Source organism: Thamnophis sirtalis, unplaced genomic scaffold (genome assembly GCF_051295495.1).
Source record: "Thamnophis sirtalis isolate CommonGarterSnake01/CBP01778 unplaced genomic scaffold, rThaSir2_p1.2 scaffold_2, whole genome shotgun sequence".
NCBI lineage: Eukaryota > Metazoa > Chordata > Lepidosauria > Squamata > Natricidae > Thamnophis > Thamnophis sirtalis.
Window position 1 is genome coordinate 80,060,777 of NW_028261382.1, and position 22,048 is coordinate 80,082,824.

The window sequence follows — 22,048 nt, forward strand, 5'->3', positions numbered from 1 at the left end:
GCTCACAGGAGCCTCTGTATTTCATTTGCACCTTCAATTCCTGATTATTAAGCATGAGCAGATGTTAAAAATGAGTGTTCCCCTTTTGCAATTAATATTCATGACACTGTTCTAAGTCAAAGAACCCACGCATACAGTATTCACAGCCCAGCTATTTCAAATTAGTGCATAACAGGCTTAAAAGAAGACCCCAAGTGTATCCATGATGACTCTTTTTAAGAAATACAGCTATTTCTGTTTTGCCAAGAAGATCCAAATCTGGATACCTTTCGATCTTCCAATTCCTCCCACTCCCACATTGAATAAGCCACTCTAAATAAAAGTTCATCAATCCAGGCTGAAAGCCCGGGAGTTTGCTACTGTGTGTGAACCGATCATGTTTTAAAAACCCTCGTTGGAAGTTGAATAAATATAAATTGCATATATTGTGCTTTCATAAATATTTTTTCTAGAGGAGCGTTCTAAAGCAAAGTAGGGCCAAGATAGCAATGTCTTTGGGAGTTATGAGCAAGCTTCTTGTCCCAACTGGATTCAATAGCTATTCCTATACCTAAGACAAGAGAAGGTCCTTCTCTCCATCCAGCAGCAGCTTCTCAGATACCCCTGAGAAAGGCATGCTGTGGAAGGAACGTTATTCCCTCATTGAGCACCAAGAGTCTTTAGCAGGCAACCTATCTGACGCTCTGAGACATGTGCAATGGTGTCAGCATCTCTTCAAAGATGGCTCCTTTCACATTTGACCCTCTCAGGTTGGCCTCTTGTAGATCACAGCCTGACAGGTCACAGTTCTGGAACAAGAGAGGAAGTTATTAGCAGAAATCTAGATATTAGATGACTTGCCTACCAAGCAGCATGGCTATTGAAGTTGGAAGGAAAATTCCCAATGAACTCCTTGTTTTAACTCCGTGGGGGCCCATCAAAAATCAGAAGATGGAGATCTTACCTCCAAATCAGTTCCTGCCAAGGTTGCTCCTCTCAAGTTGCAGTTTTTCAACTTTGCGTTCTTTAGAGTTGCAACTCGGAGATTGATGCCAGTCATCTGACTTCCTTCCATATCAACCCCTTTCAAGTTAGCACCTGTAGCCACAAAGTTCAAGCCCATCAAAAAAAGAGGTAGAATTCCATTTCACTCTCACTGGTCCTTTATTACAAGACATAGCAAAAGATGTTGACTTATATGTTGATTGAACCATTTGAAATATTGTACACGCACTAAATTCTATCATGTTCATCTTTCTTTTCCAGTAAATAACAATCATAAAAATCTTAGGCAATCATTATTCATTAACAAAGGCATCCAACTATAAAAGGTTGCCATATTTTATATTTGTTTTATTTTATTGTCATTTATTTAGTTAATGTTGTGAGTCACACAGAATCATTGAGAGTCAGATGGCATAGAAATTTAATCAATTATTATAGTTGGTCGGACAGTCAGCCTGATGTTTGGATTGGATTTGACATTTTTATTCACCTATCAAGTCCTTCCCAAGAGCTGGGATAGACAGATATTGTTAGTATTATTATTGTTCGTTACACAGACAGATGGATGCTAGGACTGGATTTAGCATTTTTGCCTGCCTATCAAATCCTTCCCAAGGACCTGGGATGGCCTATGTGGATGTTCGATGGTGTTACAGATATCATTGCAGGATGTAAGCTGTTTTGAGTATAGCTGCCTTTTGCAATTGACTGATGGTGAATTTGTCAATGCCGATGGTGTTTAGGTTGTACTCCAGTTGGTATAGGATTGTACATGGGGTGGGTTGCTGCCGGCATTACTGCCAGTTCAGCGCACAAAAAAAATTGTGCATGCATGCAAGCTTCACTCACACACACGTGCTCCATGTGTGCAAATTTGCACCTAAAAAAGTCTGCACATGCACACAATGTTAGAAAAGGAAAATTAAATTTCTGCAATAAACATTGTTCTGTGCATGCGCAGAACTGAAAATCAAGATGGCGGCACCACCGATAGAACTGGTTCAGGGGTGTGGCAGGCCGAGTTACTACCTACTTGGCCGAACTGATCCGAACTGGTAGGAACCCACCTCTGGATTGTAGTACAATTAGTACTATATTTACTTTCTTTTGCCACAGTCGTTCTATTTCTATTCGCATGTCTTTATGTTTTGTTATCTGCTTCAGTTCCTTCTCTTCTATTCTGCAGTCTCCAGGTCCTGTCTTATTATTAATTGAAGTGCAAGTGTATAAGTAATGGATGTCATAGCCCTTCAGAAATGGTTGAAGAGGCTATGAATTGCAACTGTATATGTTATGCTGCCTGTATGTTTAACGAATATTTGTGAATTGGGCTTTATTTCTTTTTTTTTCTTAAAATCTACTTATCCTTGGGGGTCAAAAGTGGGACAGAGCCGCAAAAACCTAGAAGTTGTGATTACCAAACCATGTACCATGCAACATGCTCAGTCATCATTTAATTGTTAAATATGTGTAAGCTGTGTTGGATTTCAACTAGCGTTGTTTTCCTTCTTTGCTTCCTGTTCATTTAAACTGGATCTTTTATCTACATAGCAGATGCTCTGAGTTACTTCTCCTCTGCTCTGAAGGCAACTTTTCTTCATCACGTTATCTGTTGATCTGATTAATATTTCCTTTCGGTTTTAACGACCAACCTTTAATGGTCAAAAACACACATCCAGTCATTTCCTGAATGATACTGACTGCATTACATAGAAAAAAAAGACTCGATGGAGTTTACCTTCCAAATTAGCTTTAAGGCCAGAAGGGTCTTCAAAATTGCAGCTTTTCAAGGATGCTCCCTCTGCATTTGAGCACAACATCTTTACACCTTGGAGGTTGGCATACTGCCAAAGAAAGAGGGAAACAAAAATCTCAGATGAAAAAGAGGCCACGTTTCATCTCATCTAGAAATATGCAGGCTACATTTGACAGATGTTGGACTGATCATATTTGCTTAAAACACTAGGAAGAAAATTCCACGGCCTTTGTTAGCAGAATCTGCAGGTGTCAAATCACAGGGCTTTACCTAAACAGAAAGGACTTCACTTTTAACTACCCTTAAAATTGGTCTCTTGATTCATTTCATGGGTAATAATCTCTTTCATCTTTTCAAGTCCATCATACCAAATCCTGATCAAGTACAGCAGGGGCATCAAACTCGATTTCATTAGGGTTGGATCAGGGTTGTGTTTGATCTCAGGGTGGCCCTGTGGCCAGGGTGGAGCCCTCTGCAGCCTCTTGCAGCTGCCAGTGAAAAGGGAGCATTCCCCCCTGTTTTCAGCTGGGACAGTCTCCTGTAGCCCTCTGCCAGGGAAAATAGAGCACAGCTTCCCCAAGGTCCTTTTTCACCAGAAAAGGGCTGCAAGACGCCTCCATGGCTGAAAACGGGCCTGGGGATGCTGCTCCGTTTTTGCTGGAAGAGGTACCGTGGGCCAGTCCTTCACTATTTTCAAGATACCCCCACAGGTCAGATCTAAGTACCCTGTGGGCCGGATCTTGCCTGCGGGCTTTGAATTTGAAACCCCTGAAGTACAGTATGTTTCCATCTCTTCTGTTTCTTGGTATCTCTTTGCAAATAAATCCAAATTAGTAGAGAGACATGGAGCATTTATAAAACTAGAAGCTGTCACCAGATAGATAACATTGTTCTAGTTATGCTAGACATAGCATTGTTCACACTGATGGGTAGGGCATTTGCTGTGATTGACAAGGGTCATTCCTAGTCACATCTTAAGATTTAATTCAGGCCATGCACGCTCCATAAGGCAGCTATTGTGCAGAGCCCATCTTTTTCAAAGGGCGTACTACTGTATTTTTCAGAGTATAAGATGCACCCTTTTCCCTCAAAAAGGAGGCTGAAAATCTGGCTGTGTCTTATACGTTGAAAATAGCTTTTTTTTTTGCCTTCAGAAACCTGGAGGCAAAATGGCAGTGCATAGCCTTTAGGAGGCTTTCAGAGTGCTCCCCCCCCACAAGCCCCAGGAGTACTCTATAAGTCTCTTAAAGGCTATACATGCCATTTTGTTTGGGGAAAAAAAAGAGCCGTTTTTGAGAAGTCTGTAGAGTGCAAAAACATTTTTTAAAAATTTTGCCTCTTCAAAATCTTGGTGCGTCTTATACTCCGGTGCGTTTTATACTCCGAAAAATACGGTAACTACTTTACGCACACTACTATGGGACAAAGCTAACTACTCATCAGATGGAGAGGTTAATCCATTTTGCCTAAAGTTTGAAAGTGTGATTTATTAGGCCTTATCCAAATAACACCCACATCTAGAACAGATCCGGAGAGATCAGCCCGCTCAAGATTTGCGCAGCAAAGGTTCGCGTGGGCCAGGTTGCATCGGCTCAAGTTGGCCATCTTGAAGTTGATGTACCGGAGATCTAAACGGGAGAGGTCTGCTCCGCTAAAATTTAACCCCTGTATAGAGAAGAGAGCAGCGGTCAGGTTACCTAATCCACAAAGAATCTGAGTTCAAAATGACGGTTTCAGTTCTGCCATGGGTTAGATCAAGCTCAAAACAACGCTTCTGAAAGTGAAACTATGGGGTCACTCTTGTTATCTACGTTTTGCAACCACTATGGCAAAATCCAGCTCAGAAATCCAAACTCAATTGGTTTGAAGACAAAGTGTCTAACCTAACCCAGAGGAGGAGTGCACTCAACGTTTATTTATTTGTTCAATTCCCAGTGCCACCCATCTCAGAGAATGACTCTGGGAGGCTTACACTTTGGAACATATATTGCAATTAAAAATACAATTACAGATTAACAGAGTGGGAAGGGACCTTCTAGATCATCTAGTCCAACCCTCCACCCAAGCAGGAGACCATTTCTACACCATTTCTGACAGATGGCAGTCCAGTCACTTCTTGAAAGCTTCCAGTGATGAAGCTGCCACAACTTCTGAAGGCAACTTCTATTTAATGGGTTGATTGCTTTCAGTCAGAAAATTTCTCTTTATTTCTAGATTGAATCTCTCCTTGATCAGTTTCCATCCATTGTTCCTTGTCTGGCGTTCAGATGTCTTGAAAAATAGCTTGACCCCCTCCACTCTGTGGCAGCTCCTCAAACATTGGAAGACTGCTATCGGGTTTCCCTGGTCCTTTTTTTCACTAGACTAGCCATGCCCAGTTTCTGCAATTGTTTTTCATATGTTTTAGCCTCCAGTCCCCTAATCTTCTTGGTTGCTCTTCTCTGCATTCTTTCTAGAGTCTCAACATCTTATAAAAACAATTTAAAACAATAAAAACATTAAAACATCCCATTCAAGATACACAAGAACATGTGATCTAGGTTCCTCTAAAGCAGGGGTCCATGGACCACCACCCCAGTCCTTGGTAAGCCAGAAATCGGGCCGCGCAAACAAATGAAGCCCCATCCATGGGATGCAGGCAGCATGCAAAATCATGCCTCCCTTCGGTCTGCGGAAAAACTTCTCTCCACGAAGTGGTCCCTGGTCCCCGAAAAGTTGGTGGCCCCTGCTCTAAAGGATGCTTGTCCAACCTTTTGTTTCCCCTGGATTGCATTGAATGAAGTGGAATGGGCTGCATATAAAATATATAACATAGTTAATGTATATAAGCAAACATCCTTAATTTTTAATATTTTTTATTATTTTGTGGGACCACATTACTAGCTATCCAGGGCTGCATATCAGAAGGACCTTTTCTCCTTACAAGTTCTGCAAAACAGTGCTCTGACCGAAACTTCCCAAGAGCATGAAGCAAACTCCTGGTCCCGACAAAAAACCCTTTTATTAATTGACTGTGAATTCTGCTCATTCACATCCAGCAAAGTCTTTCAAGAAGGATTTACAGTCACAGACTTTATCTGGTTTGGAGAGATGCCAGGTCGATATCTGCAAAACCTGGCAAGGGGTCTTGGAGAGTCTTGAACCAATTAAGCAAACTAATAGTCTCCTGCAAACTCCACTCCCCTTTCGCTCCTCTTTTATTTCCTCTGGGAGGAGCCATTCATCGTCCATCTGTGGCCTTACAGGTGGACAATGGTCGACCCCTGTTCTTTAGCTGCTCCCTTCATCTGGCAACTCTGCGCATGTGCACACTGGGAACAGGCTCCAACTGTTCATCTGGCTCACCGATGTCTGACTCTGAAGGCAGCTGATAACTGTCAGACAGCACTGTCCCCCTCTCTGCCTCCGCCACAGAGCCCTCATCAGAGCCTTCCCCAGACTCCAGGACTGGCCCATGTTCCTCCCCAACCTCCCCACTGTCTGAATCCGCTGCCAGCTCCGCTGGGCTCTGGTAGGCTACAACAGCCAGCTCCCCAAAAGATGTCCTTGGGTTGTTGTTGTTTTTTAATTTCAGTGACAATCATATTACCTGACAGCGTAGCTCAGACTTGGTTGAGGTTGCAAGGAGGAACCTGACAAACTCCTTTCGGGAAATCGGGGAGTGGTCTTCTGCAGGTTGGGAATTCTGTCAAGGAAGGGGAGAAGGGCTTAAGCCCAAACAATACAAGATGGAATAGCACATATTGGGTGATATACAAGCAGTGAGGGGACGTTTGGGGCATTTTCAAGAAGGTAATGATATTTACTACCCATGGAAAAGCTATTGGGGATGTTGACATTGTAGGCTTGCTCCATCTAATGCTGCCTCTTTCCTCTAAACCACATCTAGAAATCATTGGGTTTTGCTTATGTTCATCTTCTGGCTATACTGCATGGCTGAGCCCATTAATGTCTATGTCTGAAGAACAAAGCTATATACACTGTTGGTTTGCCCAGTTACTGTGGAGCAGCAATTTGAAACTGCTCTTTATGACATACAAGAAAATTAAGTTGAAATTAAGTTAAGCCATATACAGTAGGTGTGTATCCAGTGGTGGGATTCAAATAATTTAACAACTGATTCTCTGTCCTAATGATTTCTTCCAACAGCCAGTTCACCAAACTGGTCAGAAAGTTAACAACTGGTTTTCCCAAAGTGGTGCAAACTGGCTGAATCCCACCATTGTGTGCATCTCTTTGAAAATAACTAACTTGCCTGGAATCCACTCAGAATGTTGTCTATTAAATGTTACTGGCTTTTGTCCACTTTTTCATACTTTTTTTTATTAGTCGAACAATGCTAAAAAAATAATACCATGTGATATCAAAAAGAAAGAAAAAAATATGAAGTGCAAAAAATATTCTTTCTCGGGAAAAAATGTCTTCAAAATATATTTTTGTTTTTAAGATATAGAAAAAATTTCCATGGCACAATATTAACATAAAAACCAAAATGAAACAGAAAAACCAAAACAAATCAGAAAGGAAGGAGATACAAAAATTAGCATTACCTTAATTGCTAGTTCAAGGTGTTCAATTAGTGAGTCAATTCCAAAGAACCTCGCTTCCTCTAAGATACCTAGCGTAAGAGGAGCGATACAATACAAGCTAGCAATGGTTAGGAATAATGACAAGATTCACCACTCAACCTTCCTGCTCTCTAATGCAGGTTAGAGGTGCACAGTGATCCATGCACAGGATCAGACAGTTTCATTGGGCCAAGGTCCCTTTGCCAGGACTGGTTTCAATCATAGTTAATATTAGATATCAACCATGATTTAGCACTTAAGGGGAAACAATGGTTTGAAGATGAATTGTAAGTCACAATTCCCCAGCTTAATGCATTCATCATCATCGCTCATTTAACGACGCCATAATCCCTTGAGGGGTGGAGTCTGGGCAATTGAATGGAGCATAGTGTTTATTGGCCGGATGCCCATCCTGTTGCCCATACCGAGTTCTTTTTGGCAGATATATTCCCAGTGTGCCCAGAGAGAGAAATATCTGACTCTACCTAGGATCGAACTGACAGCCTCCTGATTGTGAAGTGAAAGCTCCACCTCCTCCAGGTCACCGCCCCACTCCCTCAGCTTCCTGCAGTATGCTGTTTTACTGCAAACCAGATCAGCAAAGCTATCTAGTCACCAGTGGTGGTTTCCGGATCCCGTTGCAACCGGTATGTTGCCATGGGGCCCGGCATACTTACCACCCGTGATGCTCTAGCTGCTTGCAGGGGCCGTGCACATGTGCAAAAGTCCTGATTGGCTCAAATACAGGTAAGGAGGCGGGCGGGCCCTTCGGAGCACCGTACCAGAACGGTACCTGGTGCTCCCAGCAGGCATTGGAATGTCCATACCGGGACGTATTGGTCGTATCCCACCACTACTAGTCACCTTAATTTTAAATCCCTTTTCCAGATCTGTTTGATTAAAAACTCCACAATCTCTGTTTACCCATGTGTTGATTGATTAACCCTACATTTCCTCCGAAGAGCTCAAGAGGCTGTTTACTTAATACTTGTTCCTCCAATTTTGCCCCACAAGAGCAACCCTATTAGTTTGGGCAAAGAATGAATGACCAGCCCAAATCATTCAGTGACATGAACAAGCATAGTATATATGTACTGGTTATGATATGGGGCTAGGTCTGAAGAAACCCAAGATTGTACCAAAACGCCAAAAGCTCGCGTGAGTTTTTCACATCCTTGGTTCTATTCAGGAAGCTTGGCTTTAGTACTGTCTTGAGAACAAGCTTGGTTGTAACAAAGGCAACAAAATGTTTTATACGTCTTAGTACATACCTAACAAATTAATGCCATCATTCACAATTAGTTGTCCATGTCGCAAATAGTTTAAGATCGGTTCAAAGTACTCCGGACTTCGGTCAATCAGAAAAGCTCCGCTGTGATCTCTCTTGTTTCCCCAAGCATCTGTTGCAGATGGACACATTTCTTTTAAAAAATGCTTTCCTTAACCTGTCCTGAGATAAGACTTTCTCTTCACCCTTCCCGTCTCACTTCCTTCTCACCTTCCCCATCTCCATCTGTCCCCAGCAACTAAAATGGATGATCTGCAGTCACATTTAGAAATTACACTTAGACTGGTTGCCATCACAAATTTAGAATGGGGACATAGTAAATAAGGAGGAAATGACATCCTCTAAACTGGAAATACATGTTCTGTTGGCTTGCTGGTGGTTTTACTATATTTACCTTCTAAAAGCAGGCAGGAGCAGGATAATGAGATGATAAGTCATGGTTTTAAGAAGTGAACTTAATACTCCTCCAATTCCATGCAATGGGACATTTTTGGCCCCAGCCTCAACAGGTACTCTGGAGGCTGCAGAAAGGGTTCTAAGGCACTATTTAGAATCTTTTCTGCTTTATAAGCATCTCCACATAGGTGGACTTCAATTTTTAGAATTCACCACTGAGCGTGGAGATTGCTAAGAATTCAGGGAATTGAAGACCATTTATGAGGAGGGCCACCCGTTGGGAAAGGCTAATATAAAATATAATTGAATTACATTACATTTGAATTACATTTCCCTGTATGAGGCAGGAAAGAGTCCCAAACCTGTTTACATGTGGTATGTAAAGATATTAGTAACTATGTTCTTCTTTTGTGGCACTTCTGTAGCCCATGGCCAACAAACTAGCCTGAAAATCATTCCTGACTTACTGTATTTTTCGGAGTATAAGACACACCGGAGTATAAGAAGCACTAAAGTTTTGAAGAGGTAAATTTTTAAAAAAGTAGGTAGGTAGATAGAGAGATAGGGAGGGAGAGAAAGAGAAATACAGTAGGTAGGTAGGGAGAGAGAGTAGTTAGGTAGGTAGGTAGGTAGATAAAGGGATAGAGAGAGAAATAGAGAGAGCTAGAGAAATACAGTAGGTAAGTAGGGAGAGAGAGTGACTGTGTAGGTAGGTAGGTAGGTAGGTGAATAGAGAGAGAAAAATAGAGAGAGAGAAATACAGTAGATAGGTAAGTGTTTCTGCTGGCACAGCACTTGATCAATGTATTTCTCATCAATCAAAGAGCTTTCCAAAATTTGCACTCTGCAAATTTCCCCCAAAAGGCCCATTTTTCAAGAAAACAGGCTCGTTTTTTCTCCCCCAAAAAGGCATGAATAGCCTTGGGAGGGGGGGGGGGGGGCGGCGGCTTGCACAGTGCTCCGGGGGGGGGGGGGACAAAAAAAAAACCAGCCCATTTTTCGAGAAAATGGGTTCGTTTTTCATCAAATAAAATTGCATGCATAGCCTTATGGAGGCTTAGAGTGCTGCTTGGGGGGGGGGGGGGGGAAACGCCCCGTTTTTTACTCATTTCTGCCCTCCCCAGCCTCCAAGAGCTCTCTGAAAGCCTCCATAAGGCTATGCATGGCCATTTGGGTGAAGGGGGCGGAGTTTTGTGGGGGGGGCGCGGCAAAAAATGCTGCATTGTATAAGACGCACCCAGATTTTCAGCCTCTTTTTTGAGGGAAAAAGGTGTGTCTTATACTCCGAAAAATATGGTAAATGAACTGCTAAACTGTTCCTTTCTTCAAAGTACACCTGTGGACATCTCCTCAAGAAGAGCCAGCTCAGGGGTCTACAACCTTAAACACTCAAAGAGCCATTTCGACCCGTCTCCCACAGAAAAAAAACACCGGGAACCACAAAACCCTTTTGACATCTAAAATAAGATAGCACTGCACAGCATGTGTTTACTTTTATGCTATGTATAAAAAACCCTATATTTATTTATTTATGAAATCAATGAAAACAAATTTTTATTTCTGAATTCAACAAAAACATTTTGAACTCCAAAAAAAAAAAAAAAAGATGGGTCGGAAACCTCAATAAATCACGTGCTGGTGGGTAACACACATTGGCAGTGTGACACATATTTTGAATGACAGGGTGCCGTAGCAGAGGGATGAAAGAGCCACATGTGGCTCCAGAGCCGCAGGTTGCTGACCCCTGAGCTAGTAGACAATGCTGTAAGCCCAAACCCTCTTCCTTGTCTATAGAGACAAATCTAAAGGGTGCCACTGGGGTCTGTGTAGTTTCCTCAGAATCATCTACATCAAGCCTTACTTTGCAACAAAGAAGTGTTTACATGACATGGATTTGCAAAATGGGTACTGGATAGAGCTTCTGAATATGTATCTCAAGTCATACCAACCTTTATCTTTAAACATGTGAGCCAGCATGCTCTCAGGTTCTTTACTAACCAAAGTGCTCCTATGAAAGAAATGTAGAGAAATTAATGAATCAATTGGCCACCTTGGCATCTGGAGTAGCATGGGGATTAAAAATATATATACATCTGGCTTATTTATTATTTCTATTTTATGTTTATTAATTTTCTTTTTATGTCCACAGAAAGAAGTGATAATAAAGATTATCTTATCTTTATCAGCAAGTTAGGTCCCAATATTGACTTAAATAATGGGAAATGTGGTTCAACACCAGATTGAGAAATGTTGGTTGAGCCTTTAATTTATGGAATTGCTTATTTAAAAAAAATAGAGAAAGCCAAGGCAATATCAGATTAAACTAGCAATTTAAAATCATGGATGTTTGAAAAATCATTTGGTCTGGGTTGTATATAATAATAATAACTAACAACTGCCTTCGTATATAGCCCCACAGTTTAGCATGAAGCTTGAATCCAACTACTGAATCCAAAAGTTGTCAACAGCTTTATTAATAGCCAATGCATTTAACCCTTTTATCTTATCTTAGTTTATTGATTAACCCTTGGGCCATATCAAAGTGCAGAGTTCCAGACACAAATTATTACTAAAATCTGATAAAAACAGTTTAAAATGGAATTGGATAAAATACAATCTAAAATGAAATTGGAATAAAATACAATAATTTAATATATAAATAAAAGATGATAAAATTATATTTTGGTATCACCCCTACAATTTACCCCACATAATGCCAAACTCAACTGAACATTTAACCCTTAGCAATATTATCTTTCCAATAATGAACTTCCCAATAAGGAAACAGACTCATACCGGGTAGTTGTGAAGTACCGTCCTCCTACATTGAGTGTTATCCAGTCTGAATGAGATCCTGTTAATGTTTCTAGAGTGTTGATGTCATTCTGGGGATCTATGAACATGGAAAGCATATCAACGTATAGTAACAACTTCAGACTTCCTATTCTTCAGGAGGAAAACAACTTGGTGTACTTACCAATGAAGGGTTCATCTTCACATACAAAAAGAACGTCATCATCTCTATAGATTGAAAGAAATGAGAAAGAAAACCAGGGATTCAGAATAAGAATAAGTATATCAGACTTGCTCTGAAATGCAGCGTTTAAGCAATAAAAGTTTAAATAAATGTGAAATCACCAAGACTGTTTTTTTTTTCCCTTTTCAAAAGAGGAAATGAGCACCACTATCTAAAACCATCCCTTTTCAGAGTTTGATTTTTGTTTTCCTACATTCCACTGCTTCAGTGTCAGGAAAATAAAAATACATTGATAAATCAACAAACTCTCCATGCTCTAAATTCAATTGCTTTTGCAGATGGTTTTGATCCAAATTCCTTAAATGCAATGACATTCATGTTTGGAAAAGTGGGAGAGTTAAGAGTCAAGCTAGAGAGTTACAGTAATATTTATGCAAAGATGCTCTGGTAATGAGGCTTTGTTTACAGCGTACTTCCCAACAAATTCAATAAGCATAGGACTCATGGAACAAACAAACCCTTTTACTAGAAATTATTTGTTAGAAGACAATCTATAGGATGGGATAGCAATTCTCTGGCCAAGAGAGATGGAATGCAAACCTATTTGTAACCATTACACAATGGAATCCACATGCAATCCTGTCCCAGTTGAGAAGCTATATAAATCATATAATTTGACTCCGAAGCTCAGACTTTTCCTTCCTCTGCTTTTTCATTTATTGTAATCAGAGTGTGCAACAAGGATAAATGCTTGATGCCCTCCAGATGCTTTGGACTACAGCTCTCACCATGTCCAACCAGCATGAAAATTATATTCTGGACATCTGGAAGACATCAGGTTGCCTACACTTAGTTCACAATAGTTTTGAATTCTTCACTGACTTGTTAGCTAATTGTCAGATCCCTAAAAGTGATATTGCCATTCAATTGGGAGGAGGGGGAGCCTCAGAGTTAAATCATTAGCTACATCTGAAACAACTGAGTTTTACAACTTCACAATTGGTTTCCTGTCACCAGGAGACTGAAGGTCCCAATATCTTTGGAGGGATGTTTATGGTAGCCATGTGGGATATATGACTTTGATGTCTAACTAGAGATTGCCATGGGAACGTGTGCTTTATTGACTCCCAGGGCAGAAGAGTTAAGGAAGCATCTTCACACTTGTGTATTGGTCAGAATCTGCATTCGGACAAAGGGGAGGGGTCATTATCAGCTTAATCCCATTTGCATGGCCTAAAGATTTTCAGATGCTGCTTTGCTTCTAATAGTTTCCATCCTGCTTGATTTAAAAGTTCCTTTTGAAATAATCCATTTCAAGAGTCTTTACTTTCTCAAGTTAGGAGAGGAGCCATTACACTAATCTTGGGTCATTTCCAAATCAGAATCAAATCATGGCTTGAATGGGGCTGGGGTTATGGTTTAAAGAGTGGGCTTTTCAGATGTCAGAATAGACCCATGCTTTATACTAAGCCACCATTATGGATTATTTAGATTTGGCCTTGGGCATGGCATTCAATTAAGCCAGGACAACTGCATTATATTGCTGAATATTGTGTGAAATGGGACACCGTTATGTGCTCAGCAAACTGTTATTTAAACTGGGGTAGCCAACATTTTGGTTGCTAAAGGCAATACTTAGCATTTTTCAGGATGGAGGTCTGCAAAGTGGCCATATCACATAAGCAAGAAGGGATAGGGGGAAAGAGTGGAAATGGAAGAATACAGAACCTCCAGTTATGGAACACACACAACTTCTGAAGGCAAGTTGTTCCGTTGGTTAATTCTGATTGCCAGGAAATTTATCCTTGGTTCTAGGTTGGAACTCCCCTTTGATAGTCTTCCATCTGTTACAGAAGAAGATGGAGCTATAATATATTCTCTATAAAATAATCCCTGTTGATAGGAGTGGTGTGGCATATCTCCACCTAGAGGTGGAGCTCTCGCCTCACAATCAGAAGGCTGTGAGTTCGATCCTAGGTAGAGACATATATTTCTCTCTCTGGGCAAGATGAGAATATATCTGCTGAGTATAACTCCGCATTGGCAACAGGAAGGGCATCTGGCCAGTAAACACACTGCTAGCTTCATTCAGTTGCCCAGATTCCAACCTGCAAGGGATTATGGGGTCGTTAAACGATGATGATAATAATCCCTGTTGATGGCTTTGTAGAAAAGAGGTTCCTGGCCATTTCAATATCAATACATTGTACTCTATTGTAGTACAACAAGTATATTATTCCTAAATCAGCTTTTATGTCACCTTCCAAGCAGTTCTCACGCCTGTTAGGCTTATTCAAAAGGGCTCTAATGAACACATTTCCAATACAGGCTAATCTTACCTAATTAAGGCAATGTCATCAATAAGTCCACCTCTTCCATTGTAGACACTGGTTGCTTTTATTCCAAGCTTATTGCTTGCGACAGAAAGCAAATCAGACAGTGTTCCATAAACAGCCACAACCTACAAGAGAAAGTTAAGTCTTTTAATTCAGGACACACAGTTAGCTGCTCCAGATTTTTCATCCAGTTATATTTTATACTAGTATGCAAATCCATGCGCTGTGCAGCGCTCTTGATCTCCTTCAGAGTCAGCCGGAGATAAATTGCACAACCTCCCCCCCCCCCCCCAAGAAGTAGATCAGCCTTAGAAAATCTGTGCTTCTTTCTCATTCCCAGTTTCCACAATGTCGATTGCAACAAGGAAATAGTTTCATCCACACTTGAGATCTGCTATGTTTAAGGCATTTTAGAGAACAGTCATGCTACCAACTCCTTTTCCATTAAATGAAGTCCATTTCTAGATTCCTATTGGATCCCAACAGCGTCACGGCATTATCCTGCAGAATTAAGGGGCCGAGTTTGCGCCACCACAATGTGGTTTATTTATTTCAGTTTTCAGTAATAAGCCACAATTGGTTGGGTTTGTGTAAACTATCCTAGTCCTTGTTTAGTGTCTGCAATTGGAACTGGCAATTTGGTTGGCAAAGCAGTAACAAAGTGAAATGCAACTCTGCTTATGATCTTATTTCAGCTTTCCCAGATCTGCCCAGGTGGTAAATGCGAGGATTGCTCATAAAGTTACTTTTTCATCACTAATATAACTTCAAACGGTCACTAAATGGGGCAGTCACTAAATGAGGCAGTCACTAAACAAGGACTGCCTGTATTTCAATGTGGTTTGTTTGGTTTTGACACAGCATCAACTGCAAACTGAGTAATTTATCTTTTTTATGTAAATGTGCATAGAGCTATACCTTAAAAACAGAATCTCAGCGACGGTGGCAATGTAACTCTGTGTGTGTCTGTGTGTGTGTGTGTACATACATACATATGATTGTAGCAATGGTAGGATTCAAAATATTTTACTACTGGTTCTTTGGGCATGGCTTGGTGGATGTGGCAAGGGAAGGATACTGCAAAATCCCCATTTCCACCTGATTAGCTGGGACTCGGGAGGCAGAGAATAGATGGGGGCGAGGCCAGCCAGAGGTGGCATTTACCGGTTTTCTGAACTACTCAAAATTTCTGCTACCGGTTCTCCAGAACTGGTCAGAACCTGCTGAACACCACCTCTGGGTTGTACATATTGACCATAAAAAGTAGACTATTGTACATTTTAAATACATTGTGCAGCTGATAAAGGTAACCAGTGGAAGTATTTCCAAATTGGGAACATTCGTCCGAGTTACAACTGATGTCAGAACAATCCCATTATTAATTGAAGGAAGCTGGGTCAACCAAGCAATCAGAAGGTAAAATGATTTCAAAACTGTTAATAGGCCACATCAATATTAGATGGTGATAGATTTAATCACCTCATGTAGAATTATCCAGCTTTTTCACTGGAGATAATTTTCTCTCTCTTTTTTTTCTTAAACGTTTATGTCTTTCAATATTTATGTTTATAACTTCAGTGTCTGCTGGAATGCAACAAAGTCTACGGCGGCAGATGGAGGAGAGCTCCTGTTTTATTTTGTGTCTCTCTCAACCACAGATGGGAAACCACATCCTGCGCTTGTCATTTGTTTTCCATTCACAACAAGGTAAAGCACAGATTCGTATGTCAAAGGCCATCATTTTAAAACGCCAGTCACTTCATAAACCCAGAGCAACGGGGTTCCACAGGTGCTGGCTGATCTGATGCACGAATTTTTTTTAAAAAAATAATAATAATATCCCCAGTCATCCGCTGTTTATAATCCAGAGTTTCCATACCTGTTCCCAATCACAGCCCTGCCACCTGTTGTTAAGAGTGAGCAGAAACAGCAGTAAGAAAAACTTTTGATCGGTCAAAACGTCATCCCACCATTTCCTAGCCAGCCCTCCAGAGTCCACACTCCATCAAAATGAGCAAACGTCAACCAAGAAGAATATCTGGGAAATTTCAAGTGGCAAAGTTCTCCAGAAGTTCCTTGTCTATCCTAAAAATCGATCAGGGCTCGGGCTGTGCATTATCTCAATGACAAACAGGACGCTGTTTCTCTTTAGCTGGTGTAAAGCATATCTGAATTGAAATATTTCTTGAGGAAAGCTACAAATAACCTAACCCCCTCACTCCCAAAGCTTATTTTTTTAAAAAATATATATTTTATGGAATGAACCTTACTGCTATTTTTTTAATGATGGAAGTCTTGTATTTTAAGACATTACAATTTAATATGTTTTCACACAACCACCTAATTCACATGAGACACTAAACATGTGATTGGTCACCACACTATAAAAAAGATGTTGAGACTATAAAAAGTGCAGAGAAGAGCAACCAAGATGATTAGGGGACTGGAGACTAAAACATATGAAGAACAGTTGCAGGAACTGGGCATGGCTAGTCTAGTGAAGAGAAGGACCAGGGGAGACATGATAGCAGTCTTCCAATATTTGAGGAGCTGACACAGAGAGGAAGGGGTCAAGCTATTTTCCAAGGCTCCCAAAGGCCAGACATTGAATAATGGATGGAAACTGATAATGGAGAGATTCAACCTAAAAATAAGGAGAATTTTCTGCCAGTGAGAACAATCAACAATGGAACAGAAGCTGCCATAAGAAGTTGTGGGAGCTTCATCACTGGAGGCTTTCAAAAAGATTTGGGACTGCCAATTGTCAGAAATGGTGTAGGGTGTCCTGCTTCGGGGGGGGGGGGGGTTTGGACTAAATTATGTATAAGGTACTTTCCAACTCTGTTAATCTGTTAATTTATTACATTGTGAATCATAAGAGAGTGAGTGGGGGGAATGAAATTTAGATAATGGACAGCTGTTTCCAAATAATTAGTCCTTAATGCACAACATCAGAAAAAAAATTTGTGGGAAAGAATCCTGTAACAACAAAGCATTGGAAATAACAAAGACAAATGCTGTTTTGTGTTTAGATCTTAATCCTCCATACAATATTGGTTTTCTCATTCCTGCTTGTTGAGTTATTATTAGATTATGACAGCAAAGAAGTAAATCTTATGGGGTACTTATACTCCAGTAACAACTCAAGAGTTCCTAGGACAGGTTCTTGTACACCAGGAGTCGACAATCTGCAGCTCTGGAGCTGCATGTGGCTCTTTCCTCCTTTTGCTGCGGCTCCCTGTCACTGGTCGGCTCCACAATTGATAGGGCTTTCGGTTAGGACAGGTAGAGGAAAAAGGATGCCATGCTAGGAGGAAACTCTATGGTGGGGGAACTGGACTTCCGTTGGCTGCAGAATTGAATAGGGGGCTTCCAGTTAGGACCTTTGTGGCTCTTTGAGTGTTTAAGTTTGCTGACCCCTGTTGTATATTGTACTGACCTGTAATAGCGTTTGTTTGGTTACATACTGGCATATTATCTCAATCATTATGACTTGTTAATCAGGGAGTTATGATTTAGCATTTTGGGGAAATCCAACCATGTATTGCCCAATAAGCTGAAGTCCAAAGAATACCAGTATTTGGCACGGTAAGAATGAAAAGCCTAGGGATTAAGATGACAACAATTTGTTGGGACTGAAGGCAAATGGGTGTGTCCCAGGATTCATATTGCAGAATCCAATCTAGTTTGGTCACCAAGACCAGAGGTTTAGTTTTCTGAGCTTTCAGACTTGCTGAAGCCCATCTTCAGGGAATTTCTCACTAACAGAGTGTGTGATGTTCTGTGTGTGATATTTGTATGATGCCTGGCCTGGGATTGTGTGGCTTTTTAGTTGATGACGGGGTATTGATGGCTGACTTTTAAACTGGTGGATCTTATTTCCTTGTGTACAAGGAAACAATAGCCAACAAACAACAGCAAAACCAACAACTAAAAAAACCCACATACAACCAGGCATTATATAATTACCACACAAAGAATAGCCCAAAACACACACTTTGCTAGAGAGAAATTTCCTGAGGATGGGCTCCAGCATTGAAAGCTCAGAAGACAAAACCTCTGGTCCCAGTGACGGACTCAAATCAGATCCTACAAATCCTGAACCAGCCACAGCATTAATACATAACACCAACCATAGAATTGTAAAAGGAAGATACTGCAGGCAAGCAAACAGTTGATTGAATAAGTTTGCCAGACTAATTCAAGTATGACTAAAGATCATAACTCAGTTCACACATTCTGCTAAGCCAAAATCTAACCACAACATCCTGTGATGTGAGAACCCAACCATACTCTCAAGGAATCTGGTAAGAGAGTTTGCTGCTAGAATAACGCTACAACATATTCCATGTATGCCCAAGCTATACATTGGTAAATGAATAGAACTATTGCAAAATGATGTAGCTATTTTGGAAAAAGAAAAAAAAATCTATCTTGGTATATGCTAGACTTTTGGAATTTTTTTCTGCACTGGGAAGATGGGGCAAAGCATCACAATATTGTTTGAATACGGAACTGTGTTTTTCTCCTTAAAAACAGTTTGCGGGAGAAGAAAAACTATTTTGGGAGGAAGCCGAACTCCATTTTATCAAAATAAACCTACAAAGGTTATTTGTACAGCTGGGTGCTGACACAGACCTTTTAAAGACTAAATCCTGAGAAAACAGCATGTCTCCAAACAGATTTATAAGTGTATGGCATTCGTTAATTTATGCCTATTCCTTGGTCCAGGAAAAAGTGATGCAAAGCTTGCATTTTCATTAGTGTGAAAAGGACTTTTTACTGGCACACAACCAGCCAAGTCACTGGCTAATTTCGCACATAGTTCTAAGACATAATAGGTTAATCTGGAATTTGCTGTTAGGAAATTGTCCTAAATAAATGAACCTTAGACCAATTTGTCCCTCATCCTACTGCAATTTCTCCTGCTCCCTTCTCCTAAACCATGACCCTGTATTAATTAAACCTATAATTCAATGCAGTCTTTATAATCCTGTACTGTATATTTAATCCAGCAGCGTTTAGGGAATGAGGGTAGGCAAACAAGGGAAGGAACAAAGCCAGCTGCATGAGGGCTCAACTCTGGCTAAGGGTACAAAATATTCCTAACTAGGAGAACTAAAAGATGTAGTGGCTGTATCTGCACAATACATTACGCTTAAGCTAGGATTTCTGTGGCTCTGTGATTTGCACGCACCAGTCATTTAATTTATGCATTGTGAAAATGCAGAAAAAAATCATTGACAGGTTAAGAGTGTTGTGTGAATGCAAACTTTATTCCTTTTTCAATAATTGGTATTAAATTACTGAGTACCCACTAGGTAGAAGGGCAAAATTTAAATTAAATTGTTAACAATCAGCACCTTTGGGGGAAGAAAGAAGTTTTAATCAAAAAGTTGACACTATTGTACATCACAGTTCTGATGATTTGCATTTTTATCAAAGCGATCATTTATTTTGTGGATTTCATGTAACATGATGTTCTACAGCACTCTGCATCAAAAATGCTTTAAATACTTATTTCTAATCTGAAGGTCATCGCTGGGTGAAATACAATGCAATCACCAGAAAAGGAATAGGATAAGTACTCATTACTTTATTGTGGGCTAAACATCAAATTGCAATGAAACCTACTAAGAAGACTATACATAGCTGATCTGAAAAGGTGAGGACAGGAATTGGGTGGCTGTTCTTTCCTTTTGGTGTGCTTTCAGATTTTTGCAGGTCAGATACGCTAGCCAATATACAGCCAATGCCTCTATTTTCACATTCTCACATCCTCCAGATCTGTCAAACAACACATTTCATCACTCTTCATAGGAGTGAAACCAGGAATGGGAGTGCCAAGTCCTGCCAAATTAGGTGGTTGCCCTTAGCTGATTAATCCCAAATTCCAAACAGGATGAGAGCTGGTAAAATCTTTTTGGGGTGGGGGGAATAGGAGACCAGAGGAAATCCTAAGGATGTAGCCAAGATCAAAAAGTTTAAAAAACAAAGGCAGTCACCTCCACCTCCCCCCCAAAAAAACCCTTACGTAGATTTCTCTTCTGCAAAGAGAGACTTCCTCGTCCCTTTTCTGGGAAGGTGGCCAGCTCAGAGAAGGGTGGGGTGAAATTCCAGGCAACCCTGGAGGAAGTAGCTCAAAAATTCTGGGGGAGAAGAATTCCATAGAAAGCTAAAAGTAGACATTGGTGGGTTGCAATCCTTTTTATATCAGCTTGAATGCTGGAAAGGACTATTCCAAGAGTGTCCACACCCTTGGCAACTTTAAGATTGGGTAAAGGTTCCCCTTGCACGTATGTGTTAGTCGTTCCCCACTCTAGGGGGCGGTGCTCATCTCCGTTTCAAAGCCAAAGAGCCAGCGCTGTCTGAAGACGTCTCCGTGGTCATATGGCTGGCATGAGTCAATGCCAAAGGTGCACGGAACGCTGTTACCTTCCCACCAAAGGTGGTTCCTATTTTTCTACTTGCATTTTTACATGCTTTCGAACTGCTAGATTGGCAGAAACTGGGACAAGTAGGGAGCTCACTCCGTTACGCAGCCCTAGGGATTCGAACTGCCAACCTTTCTGATGACAAGCTCATGCATTAGTCGCCGAGTCCCATAACTTCAAGATTAGTGGACTTCAACTCGCAGAATTCCCCAGCCAGCCATGGCTGGCTGGAGAATTCTGGGAATTGAAGTCGACAAGTCTTCAAGTTGCCCTCTAAGCACTTCTCATCAAATCCAATGGGAATTGCTCCCATGGGAGCTACCTCAGGATTCTCTGGGGAGAGAGAACAAGACTTCCATCTGCAGCTCCATCAGCTTCCCTGCTCGGCCGTTTCCCCTCTTGGAGACTGCAGAGACCTTGTGGTGTCCCCGATGCACCCAGGATCAAAGAGGGAGGGCCAGTCACTCCCGTTGTAAAAAGCCACGCCGGGGCTTCTTTTCCCCCGCTGCCCCATCCGAGAGGAATCGGCCGGCTTACCTTCCCATTTCTGGGGCTGCCATTAACAAACAGGGTGACTCTCTTCATGTCCTCCCTCTGGAGTTGCTGTACCAGCCTGGCTACAAACCCGGAAGAGTGGCTTCCTTAACCAACAGGCCCACCCACCAATCCGCCCCCGGCTCGTTTTCTCCTCTGCCCAATCGGATTCGAAGGAAACGAAGGGGGCGGGACTTCTAGGCTGGGAAGGCGTCCGTCCGTGCGATTTGCTTTTCAAGAAGCAGAAAGGGCGGGGCTTACGGAGAAGGGCGGGGCAGACTCTCGTCTTTTTACTCCTCCTCTCCGAAAAGCGAGCCTCGCTCCTCATTGGCCAAGCTGGTATCACGTGATCCCTCCAACCGTTCTTTCATCGTTCTGAACGAACAATCCATCCGCTGGGCCGGGATTTCTTCCGGGGGTGTGTGAAATAGTTCTCCACTGGCCTCACTGATTTGCCTCCTCCAGCAAGCAGAGGAGAGGGCAGGCATCCCCAGTGGGTTTCGTATCTGAAGCCGGTTGGCCGTCTCGGACCCCGTTTGAGTGGAGAGAAGGAGCCGCCTCCGCCTCCTGCGGCGGAGGGATACACGGATTTGGCAAGCGGTGAGAGAAAATTTGAACGAAGGGCGCGAGCGGAGGGTCGCCGGCGGCCGTTCGTCGGCGCCGAAGTCGGAATGGTCGTATCGTGTTGCTTTAGCCCATCCTTTTGCATACTTACGGTAAGCCCAACATCAGCCCTGAAAGCTTCGAAGGGTTATATTTATGGTAGCGAAGCTCT

The 22,048-nt window shown here is 41.6% G+C and overlaps 1 protein-coding gene across 1 annotated transcript; it reads right to left on the minus strand.

The window, feature by feature from the left end:
* Positions 1-406: 406 nt before the first annotated feature.
* Positions 407-21,372, minus strand: KCTD9 (potassium channel tetramerization domain containing 9). The gene is made up of 12 exons (XM_087706194.1): positions 21,277-21,372; positions 14,309-14,430; positions 11,970-12,013; positions 11,789-11,885; positions 10,942-11,000; positions 8,580-8,708; positions 7,291-7,358; positions 6,330-6,425; positions 4,256-4,405; positions 2,723-2,828; positions 944-1,077; positions 407-788 (listed from the first exon to the last, which is right to left on the minus strand). Exons 1-12 carry the CDS (start codon positions 21,322-21,324, stop codon positions 672-674), a joined length of 1,170 nt encoding a protein of 389 aa, XP_087562320.1. The 5' UTR covers positions 21,325-21,372; the 3' UTR covers positions 407-671.
* Positions 21,373-22,048: the final 676 nt, after the last annotated feature.

Coding starts and splice junctions, on each gene's coding strand:
- KCTD9 (XM_087706194.1), bottom strand. CDS start 21,324: ATGAAGAGAGTCACCCTGTTTGTTAATGGCAGCCCCAGAAATGGGAAG. Junction 12,014..14,308: donor GATGACATTGCCTTAATTAG/GTAAGATTAGCC, acceptor TTCAATCTATAG/AGATGATGACGTTCTTTTTG. Junction 8,709..10,941: donor TCACATGTTTAAAGATAAAG/GTTGGTATGACT, acceptor CATCTGCAACAG/ATGCTTGGGGAAACAAGAGA.